The sequence below is a fragment of the Fulmarus glacialis genome, unplaced genomic scaffold, assembly GCF_000690835.1.
Source record: "Fulmarus glacialis isolate BGI_N327 unplaced genomic scaffold, ASM69083v1 scaffold43666, whole genome shotgun sequence".
Classification (NCBI taxonomy): Eukaryota; Metazoa; Chordata; class Aves; order Procellariiformes; family Procellariidae; genus Fulmarus; species Fulmarus glacialis.
Window position 1 is genome coordinate 306 of NW_009219584.1, and position 10,999 is coordinate 11,304.

A 10,999-nucleotide genomic window follows, 5' to 3' on the forward strand; every position below is an offset into this window, starting at 1 on the left:
CTTAATGAGCTTTGGTAATTGTGGCACCTACTTCAATGCAATTAGTGTATCTTTTTGGCTGATTCAAGGATTGTTATTTCACATGACTTCTAGATTTCCAGTAATGCATTGTAGCACTTTTATTTTTCCCTGCTTTTTCTCTTACAAGGAAAAAAAGACCATTGGCTGGTATCTGTGATACTGCCTTGTAATGCTGTTTCTTGGATGCATCAGTCAGCACTCCAAGCAGACATGGCACCCGCAGTGTACAGACAACACGTGCGTGGAAAGGAGCAGGCTCAAACCAATTCCTAGCAGAAGGCAAAGTTGTGGCTAGCTTCTTCTGCTGCCTAGGGAGTATAAGTCAATCTTTCTTTCTTTTTTTTTTTTTTTTTAGATATTATTCTATCAAGGGAGTGGTGGAGTCTTGCTACTGTATGTGTTCATTGTGCAGAACTTGTAAAGTTATTTCATTTAGTATCATGATAGTGACTTTGTAGCTGCAGTCCGTTCCTGGGCATTTCAGTCACATCCCTGCTGACAGATGTGTCTGTTTCTTCTGGTTATAATGCGCACTTGCTTACAGGTTTTAAAGGTTGTTTCCACAGAAATAGGACAATTGCTGCTATGCGATTCTGTTAGTGTAGCTGCAGCTTTTCCCTTTTGAAGGGGATATTTATCCCATTCTAGCAGAGATGTAGGTAAATCCTGGCTCCCACTGGGACATGGCTATTCATTTTGATCGCCTCTTTTTCCGTTCTTAATTTCTGAGCAGTATCTTTCTCTTTTTTTGAAATAGAAACCTGGAGATGTCTAATCCCAATTGCAGTGTTACCCAAGGGAACATGTTCTGAACACAGATGGGGGCTAGCTGTTAGCAGAGAGGTGAGAGGCTGTTTGAGAACAGTTCATAAATGGTACAATGAATGAATCTTTATACCTGACACAGAGCGAGACCCATGCTAAAGCTCCCGCTGGGAGCTTTGACTTAAGCAACTGCTGTTGTATATCCCCCAGATTTCATTACTGTGTATTTTTTCGCTCTAAGGCTATGGACGCTTGATAAAGTATGTTCAGGAACCTTCACCGACGTTTAAGAAGCTTTTTTAAAGTATCTGAACGAGGGCATGGTAAGAGCACACCCACATGCTGTTATGGTGGCTCATTTAATGGGAAATATGTGTTAAGCTGCAGTCACTTAGTGGCATTTGCCCATGGGGCCATGCCTCAGTTAAATCCTCTTTTGTGAGATACCTGCTTCTGGCAGGTTTTAGGACAGGTGCTTTAAAATCAGTCTTTACTGTATATAAGCATTTTCTTCACTGGTAAGAAGCTTCTTTTTGTTATGTTCCATGCTTTATGGGTAGTGTGAATATGCGATATGAATGTCAAAAGAGAACATGTCTTTCTCACTATATACGTGTAGTTTCATGTTCCTTTGTCACCCTGAAAAATTACTCTTAAAACTGTCCATTTTGTACGTTGTTCATTCTGATAGATTTTTCACTACTTCTTTTCTTATTACAGGTCTGTGTGTAAACACATCCCTTTTACAAAAGTCAAAGTAACATTTTCAAATGTCTGTGTTCATTGGAGACTTGAGTCTCACTTTCAAAAGGGAGCTAGGCATTTAGGAAACTGTGTGTCACTCATACTAGGTACTCCAATTACTGGGCTTCTAAACTAGCCGAGTGGGTTTGGACAGTTTTCTTTACAAAATCTCCCAAAAAGCTACATAACGTTTCTGAAAGCGGTGCTTTCGTCATAATCCATCTGATGGGCTAGCATAGATTGCAAAGTTGGTGATGGCTTGTTCAAAAGAATGGCACTTCCTAAAGCTTGACTGTGCAACAGTATCCTTTCCTTTCCTTTCCTCCTCCCAGTAATGCAGCAAAGATGCTAACTAAACTCAGTAAACTATTTTGAAAGATTGACATTTAAAGCAATGAAATAAATCAGGGTAAAATAATTCTTTAATTCTGCTATGTCTCCAGGAGACACTGTTAAGGAGTCTGTGACTTTACTGACAATCACTAGTGGTTCTACTTTTAAATTAATTTTAACTTTTCTGGTCTCGTATATATTACGATTTTTCTGGCCCACTTTGCCTTAAGGCAGAACTTACAGGGCTGGAGGAAAAGACTGTCATTTTAATAAGATATTTCCAAAAGGGATTAAAGCTGGGGGCTGAGCTTGCACCCATGGAAGAAACGTGTTTAATTTCCTTATGTCTTTTCAAGAGTTGCAGTTTACACACCTGCTGGGGTTTTTTTGTCTTGTTGTTATGCTGTTGGCAGAAACTGTTCTGTGTCTTTCTGGTCTTTGCTGCTATGTTGAAACGACTGTGTTATATACTTGCGTGTTTGTGGGTAACTCTGGAATGACAGTCCATGACATAGGTGTGGGAAAGCGTTCGTCTGCTGAGGGAATCAGGCTGCTAAATCCAGCCTGAACTAGCTTCACCCACAAACAGGCATCCATTTCAGGCAAATGATGAGTGCTCTGAATGTACTGACAGATGTGCTAGTTGGTTAATACTGTATAGCGTGTAGAACCTGCTATTTACAAAGAGCTGTAGGAGAATGTAAATGACCCTTCTGTGAACAGTGCAATACATAATGGCCACTGTGTGTAAAACAAAAGCTGGATTTCCCCGCCTTGTAGTGTACAGTGGAGAGGCTGGTTTGAGTGAATGGAAAGTTAGGCCTGAAATATTGCTAGCTCTTAATTTTCAGAAGTGAATGAAGACAGGAGATTTCCCAAATCCCGTCCTTGGCTTTCAATGCATGTGCATGTGTCTTTGCAGCAAGGGGGGCTTGGGCCTAACTGTGCAAGTTTCTCCTTTTGGGTACAGTACTACCTGCAGAAAGAAGTGCCACTGATGCCAGTGAAGCTACTTATAATAGGAAGTACTGGGCCAGGTGGAAGAAGGTTTGAAGGCTGGAGTCCTGCAGAACTGTCCGTTTCTCTCACCAGGGCCTGAAATTTTTCTCTGATTTTAATGTCGGGTAACTGGCACTGGCTGGGCTCTAGAACGCATGACCTGTGCCTCTAACTACAATGAGACGTTATGGGTTTGCTATATAGGGCATTGAAACAACCTCGTAACAGGAGCCTTAAATAGTAGACATTTTTATTCTGGACCCTCAACATCTGCCTGTGCTCTGCAGCTGAGCTTAATGTTCATGCATGCCTGCCAACAGCTTTTAACAAGGACTAACAGGTATGTTTGGAAGATCATAGAAAGTGATGAGAAAACAGTTTGGGATGACGTCTCCTATCCAAAGGAGGTAGTATCTGTAGGGGCAGTGTACCCACCCAGTATATTATCTCTGAGGAGTAAGTTTTTTGGCAAATAGTCTTAAAAGCACTGCTATTGTCTTTTACCTCCTGTTAATAAATCTACTTTTCAAAGGTAACAGTCCCCTGGACACTTTATCCAAAGGTATATTGGATGGCAAGCAATGATGCACAGACATTGACTTTTGATATTATTTTTGTTCTATTCAAATGGGCAGTCCCATCTTGAGACTTGACAGCTCATGAGTTGATGTAATTGTTTTTGTTTTGCATTTAACTGGATTGTAATAAGATTGACTTAAAATTATTAATTCTAATCAGTGATTAGAAATACATGTAAAGAATTTTATGTACAGTAGAGGAACAAAGTTACATGATTTTGAATAATGAAAACCCAGATGATCACCTATTCTAGAATTGGTTCTACTCAAAGAGTGACCTCTTACTAGCATGGACTGCACTGTTCCTGTTAAATGTCTATTGCATAATTGAATTCTTTTTTGTAGATATTGTATTAAAACCCAAGTGTCTGTATAGTTAATATATAGCTGCTTATGTGTAAATGCTATTTTAAACACTAAAAAGCTTTTAATTTTATGTGATAACCGCAGTGTATGTCTTCAGTTCTTTGCACTACTGCATTATCTTTTATTCAAGAATGATGAAATATTGGTTGAATCTTATTCTTTTTTTTCCCCTGCCACACTGAAGTTTTGTCCTCTTGACAGGAGAAGATTGTTCAGGAGCTAATGATAGGCAGCTGGGAGTTCTGTGATTTAATGGTACTTCAGAAGTGCTTACAGTTCAAAGTATGACGGGAACCCTGTAAATGTTCACCGCTAAACTGGGTCACAGAGGATTGAAGTGCAGAGGCCTGACTCTTCCACGCAGGCTAATGACACCTGACTGGAAACCTAAGACCCTGCCATTCATCAGAAGTGCTGTAGCTTTGAGCTAAAGACTAATATATTGGTGCAGAAGTTGTGCTTTCCCCTTAAATTGCCCTGCCTCTTAATTATTGAGCTTTTCCCTCTCACAGCTTGGCAGGAGTAGGTATACAGGAAAGGCTGAAGCAAGTTTGTGGAAGTAAAAGACAGCTGGAGGATACGTCCCGTTACAAAGACATGAGCTGGAACAAGGTTTCCTGCCTGCAGACCCAGGAGATGAAATCTGCTGGTAGAGCCCATCAATGTATTCAGCTGTTCCATGTGAATATTCCCTTTTTCTGGACTCTGTGCACAAACTCCAGCAGAGACAAGCTAGGATCATTAGGACACCACTTTGCAGACTAACTGGTAAGCCTTAAACCGCGGTGTATTTGTCATGCAACATGAGGACACCCGGCCTGCCTGTAAGGTCTGAGTGGTTCATATACAAAGAACAACCACAGCTTGATGAGGCAGATTCCCTCTTCTTAGCTGGTAGAGATCAATCAAGGGAGAGACAAAGTAGTAGTTATTATGGAGGCACCCATTATAAATGGCATAATTCTGCAGCAGGTTTATATGAGAAAGTCTTGCAGAGTTTCCCATATTCTCCCTTTCAAACCATATTTGTTTACATAGGATGCAAAATGGTCTAGCCAGCATTTTCCCAGTTAGGTGAATACCAAATGACCAGAATTTTGGACCTGCTCTTGCAGCCTTTTACTGCAGGGCCTAATGGACTCCAGCTGACCTAGTATGAATTGTCTGCAGGTGACTGAACTGGTGGAACAGTTTAATCACCTACTTTTCTCTTCCTCCCTCTCCCCCCACTCCTTCCCCTTTCCCCTAAATGAAAAGAAAAGTCAGTCTATCATGGCTCTAGCTCTGCTACCAGAAAGAGAAGCGGTAGAGCTAAACTTTATTTTTTCCTTCTCTATTTCTGGAACGATGATCAAAAGTTCGTTAATGCTTCTCTGCTATGAAATCACAGCACTGAAGTGAGGAGTATTGCTGAGCTTCTTCTCAGGTGCAACAATATGCTCGTGAAGACTTGCTGCAGTCTCCAGAAAGAAGGACTTCCAGTCTTCAGGTCAGATTTTTGCTATCTTTAATCACACTGAGGAGTACTTTTGTCAAATGTTTCACATTTTTCCTCAAGTACGCCAGGAGAATTTTTTATGCAAGTAGCCACAGAAATCTAGGGCAGCTAGCTTTGCAGTGCACCAAAAAGCTCTTTTTTAATAATGAAAATATTCCCTGGTTTAGATTAATTTGCAAATTCTTTAATTGAGCTGAATTGATGACTTAACTTCCAATACCATGTAGTGGATAAATGGAAAAACTTTAATATGGGGGATAAAAGAGCAGTATAGTTGCTTGTCAAAGTGGGTGGGGAAAAGAAAAGATCCTAGTGATGTGACTTGATATTTACTTGCTACTGTTTGGTAGTAATGTGAAATAATGTGGAAGTTTTTCCATTTTCTCTTTTCGTGGTTTGCTACTTTACACTGACACAATTTTTTGAAAAAGGAGTGTAGAATAAAGATTGTTTAAAGGATAAAAAAATTACTGTGAACAGCCTTTCAAGAAAAGAGAGACACCCAGTGTTGGGTGGAAGGGCCAATTTCATTGCGAGGAAATGTAAAGGTAGTTACAGAGAACAGTAATGGAAATAAGGTATGTTTTCTTTTGTCTTTGTTCGGGTTTGATTCTAGTAATTCATCTGTGCAGAAAGTCCTGTCTAGAGGGTGTGTCTGTGGCTAACAGGCAGTGAGGGAAGTCTGTCTTGTACAAGCAGTAGACTGACAATTAGAGAAGATTTTTGCATACACAAAAATAGGCTTGGGAAATTCTTGATATACAATACTCCCTAGTGGCAAAGAGCTTGCAGGATTTGCAGAGGGTTAGACCCATACGTCTCATTGAACCTCCACACTCAGCACTTTAGAGGATCCTCATTTGTTCAGTAACTTACATGTAAACCTTCATATTCAAAACATAAACTAGATATTAACTGGTTATAGTTAGCAAGCACCTGTTGTGAGGGAGCTAGTCTGTGTTTTTCTTGTTTTAGTATTTCTTTGTCATGCCTTTTGAAACTATCACTGTTACCTGTTCTTGTAAATCGGATGCTTAATGGGGCAAACCACTAGCCTTTCCGGGTATGAGAATTCTCCTGCTGTTCAGCGAACAGGGGCGACAGTACATGTATGAATACGGGGTAGAGGTATTTCTTATTCCTCGAAGTGTTTGATTTATTTTGTCCCCTTTGCAGAATGTCTCACCGGGTAAGAAATGTTTCTGTCTGGTGATCTTTGCATGTTTTTTGAGATGGGAGGAACTTTTTGCTATTACTTTGGATAGTGTGATTTGCACACTATTCATTTCCATGTGTCTTGTCCTCATTTCCATGTTCTTTGCAAACACATGTTAATGAAACACAAATGAGTGAATTGAAATTTGAATGGGTAATATACTCTTTATATCATGCATACAGCTGCCTTTACATACCAGAATGGTTTCTACAGATTTTGTGACAAAGTAATCAAGAAAATTCAAAAAGAAATTTTTTCCATAGAAAACATTACTTAACAGAAATTTAAACATTGACTTTGGAAAGTTCAGTGTTTTGTTTCAACACTCGATATATAAGGACTAGTTCTCTCTTAATATGCTGCAGCAGAGTACTGATGATATCATGAACTAGAAGAGCCATGGTTGTCATCAGAAGCTTTGCTTAGCCTTTCAATCTTCTATTTCATTTAAGAGTCAAAATAGTCAGCCCTTCTTGATCTGAACATAGTTGTTTCCTTGTACTTCGGTTTGTGTATGACCTAACAATTTCTTTGTGTACTCTTCGCCTGTGTTCTTAACTTCATGTATACCTTTCCAGGTATCCTCTAAACTTCAGTCAAAAATGAGCAAAACTTACTCAGTGCCATACTGAGAAGTCGGAGCCCCTCTGTTTAAATAGAAGAGAGGGCAGCCCAGAGGATCAGTATGTTCCATCACAGAATCTCATTTACAGGAGCAATGGGGAAGGGTTGTCTTAAGGATCCTGGTGGCCATTAGAACCATACAGTTTCACAACCTAGATGGTGAAAAGTTTGCATTGACTGTAACCGTCAAAAAAGAGACCCAGAGCTGTAGGATGTCATTGACTCCACTTTTAATAAAGCAAGTGCACAAACACACATAGATGGGTACAGACCACAATTACAGAGCAGTGTGGAGGACCTTCGGCTCTCCCTGTCTATTCCCTCCCCCTCCTCAGCTCCTTCCTATATCTAACAGGAGGAGACACCTGCATAGGAGCTGTGTTTTCTGATGTTGCTCGCTAAGAGGAGGTCTATATAGAGGGTCCTGTGTAGATAGGTACTCGGTACCATTAGTTAATCACAAGGATTTCTATTTGTGGTCTATAATCTCACACTTTTTCAGATGATTCCCTTCTGTTTTTCTAGTTATTATTTCTATGCTGCTATTTGAAAGTTCTTATAATGCCTGGGAAAGGATTAATGGATATATCTCTGGAGCGATTATCTAGTTAATAAGAAGTGGAAATTATCAGCAGTCTTTACAGGAAGGTGGTCCAGGTGAGGCTTCTAGCTCAGATTGCCAGACCTGAGAGATTCATATAAAATATCAGTACTGTAGGTTGCTTGCCTCACTGAACCTGCTTTTGGCTCCCTGTGGGCGACGAAACAGGTGGTTAGCTACAGAGAGGATGGATGCTACTCTGCTGGGGACATTTTGCTTTGGCTCATTGAGTAGAGCCCTGTGCTTTTGCAGCTTAAAAATTGTGGTCCTAGTGTTCAGCCTCCTGGATAAGGCTGTATTTTATATGGTGATTGTGTCTGGGACCATAGCTTATAGAGTCGTCATAAACAGAATTATCTCATAAAAATACAGCCAGCTACTATGGAGAAGCAGGTGACAATGGATCTGGTTTATTGTCTGTTTATTGAGAGTCCTCCTCTGGCTCCTCTTTGATGGAATTCCGGAAATAATCCAATGTGTTCAGATCAGGCTTAAGCAAGATGATGTAGCATTTAGGGATATAGTAGGTCCCCAAGATACCCAGACTGGTTGTCAGAATGGTACCAATCTGAGTAACAGACCTGAGGACTGTCTTCAGCGTGGCAAAAATAGCAATGAAGAAGATCCAGATGATGAAATAGATTAGGATGGCAAATGTGATCCCCCTGGCAATATTGTATTTCTTACCAGAAGTCTGTACCATGAATGTGCACAGGAAGCAGACAAAGGCTAAGCAGCCGTTGTAGCCATGCATCAGGCCAAAGGCAAACCAGGACTCTGTGTTACACACAAGCAGAACTTCAGTGGGCAATGACTTGTAATCAGACACCAGATAGTCAGGGCCCAGGTGAAGATAGCAGAAACAGAACAAGCACTCAGTGAGGAGGCACAAGGCAACGAGGAGCCAGGCCCTCCTCTGGGTCACCCAGTGCAAGAAGGTGGGGGCACAGCGAGGGAACTCTGTCACAAGGGTGATCTCGAGGGACTTGATGAAGAAGGTAGAGAAACAACCGTTGAGGCACAGGGCATAGACTACCTGCTGGATCATACAAAGGTTGTTACTGGGCTTCCCTATATAGAGACAGCAGCTGAGGCACAGCAGCATGAGTGTGAACAAGGCAAAGAGGTTCAGTTTGCCTCCGGAAGCCTGCACAAGGGGAGTCTCAAGGTTCTTTAAAAAGAGCACTGCTGTCAGACAAGTCAGGGAGATAGTGATGGACATCAACGTTAGCAAGGCAATGGTGAGCGGCTCGTTCCAAAAGAGGTATCTCTCGCTGCGGTCGTAACATTGCGTGCTCCGGACAGGGGACCACTGATGCTCCAGGCAGGGAGTGCAGGTGGAGCTGTCTGCAAAGTAGCAGTGAGAAGTCGATGACCACCTTGCAGTGGAGTGCTGCTACCCTGCTGCAGGCAGTCCTTGAGGAAGGATCGCAGTCATGCATTAGGTAGCTGGTTTGGGTGCTGCCTTGCCTACTTCCCCTTGCCTTCCTAAGTGTATTGGATCTCCAAAGCTTGTGAGAGTTCAATCTCTTTTTTCCCCTCTGCTTCTCTACCCTCCCCCCAAAAGGATCCACATACTTCTTGGCTCTGTTTCCCTTCTGCAGGAAGGATCACCAGCTTCCAAAAGATCCTAGAATTTCATCATATGCCTCTCTTCTACCTATGACCCCAGAATTTCATTATACCCCTCTCTCCTACCTCTTGAGATAAAACATCTGCATTGTCCTTATGCATTCTCTTTGGGATCAACAGAGGAAGGTCCCTCACTGAAGATCTGTAAAGCAAGACTGAGCAATGCACAGCAGAACAAAAGGGAGGAAAATATTCTGCCCTGGCAGTGCTTCATGGAGGAAGAGCTCATAACTGTCATTATCAGCTCTGTGAACCTGTGTGACCTCAACCAGTAGATAGACACAATATAGTCAGTTAAAGCCACTGAATTTCTCAGACCTCACCTTTAGAGCTCCAGAAGGTGTTTTCTGGACAATCTGTACAGTCATAGCAGCAGAAGTGGAATCCTTTTATTTGTCTGAATTGTCCTGGTTTACAGTGTCTGAAGCACTCTGATGTAGGCTCCTAGACAAAAGGAAGAATGAATGTTAGCCAGACACTTCCAGGAGAAGCACCGTATCACCAAAAAAATTAGAAGATATAGGCTATGCTGTGCTGGGATCCAACCTGTGTCTGAGTCTTAAACAGTGCTGGGAATACCTTTCTCTAGTTTTGCACAGTGGAGATGGATTACATGTTTGCAGAGGAGCGAGAACTGGTCCCATGCAAATCTTGTAGGAGTAGCATGCAGGCTAAGAGCTTCTCATGAACAGTCCTGATGAAGTGGCAAAAAAGTTTGCTTCATTTTGTGATTGTTTATGCTTTTGCCCACTGTCTTTACCTTTTGATCTGCAGTGTGAAACTGGATCTGGGACTTATTGATGTACAAGGACTCTTCATAGTCACCAACAGGCAGATAAGTAAGGGTGCCGTTTTTCCAGGACCAGAATATAAGCTTGTAGCCAGTGTTTGTGCCATGGGATTGATCAAACCTGAAGCTTTGGCCATTCACCTTGAACGGGAGGGTATTCATGAAGTGCAGCAACTGAGGAGAAAATGAAAATTGACAGTAAGTATTGGTACAGTTGATGTTCTTGCTTGGAGGATGATAATGCAGTAAGCTAATTTCTGGCTGAAATCTGTTGTCACTTACGTGGGCTAAGATTGCAGCTACCGGCTTTCTGGCTGTATTATCAACTGCTCTATCTATGTGCCAATGCCAAGCCCAATTAGTGGGAGCCAGAACATAGCCCTAGAGAGGAGAACGCAGCCCTAGCCAGCAGCGGAGAAGGTGCAGTGTGCTGGTGTAGGGGTTGACTGGCTGAGGGAATTGCCGAGGTTGTATCACTACCAGGGCAGGGTGCAAGAGCACAGTGCAGTGTTACCTCCCCTCCCTCTCTGGCTGTGTGCAGCTCTGATGCATAGATTGGATAAAAAATTGCTGTTTGTCCCCCTGACCTTTACTCACCTGCCAAGATCTGATGGATGCTTTGGGACACGCTTGGTGGGTGCACCCCAGCGCTCTGTGCAGTGCATAAGCCACACTGTAGACTGCGATGTACACTGGTTGTATTTGTGAGTGGCTTAGCACGGACGAGACATCGTGCAGCGAGATGTGGTCACACTCTTTGCAATGTGTGTCCAGTGTGTCAGAGTTCATGAGGTGGTTGAATTCTCTAGAGTCCTGGCAAAATTTATCCTGC

General features: G+C 42.1%; 1 protein-coding gene across 1 annotated transcript in view; it reads right to left on the minus strand.

Moving 5' to 3' along the window:
* Positions 1–8,166: 8,166 nt before the first annotated feature.
* Positions 8,167–10,999, minus strand: part of LOC104078690 (taste receptor type 1 member 3) — a 5,862-nt gene continuing 3,029 nt past the window's right edge. Inside the window, exons 3-6 of the mRNA XM_009580425.1 lie at positions 10,765–10,999; positions 10,138–10,341; positions 9,701–9,821; positions 8,167–9,092 (exon numbers count right to left, since the gene is read on the minus strand). The exon at positions 10,765–10,999 is cut by the window's right edge and continues 560 nt beyond it. Coding sequence (XP_009578720.1) covers positions 8,167–9,092; positions 9,701–9,821; positions 10,138–10,341; positions 10,765–10,999 — 1,486 coding nt within the window. The remainder of the gene's footprint in view (positions 9,093–9,700; positions 9,822–10,137; positions 10,342–10,764) is intronic.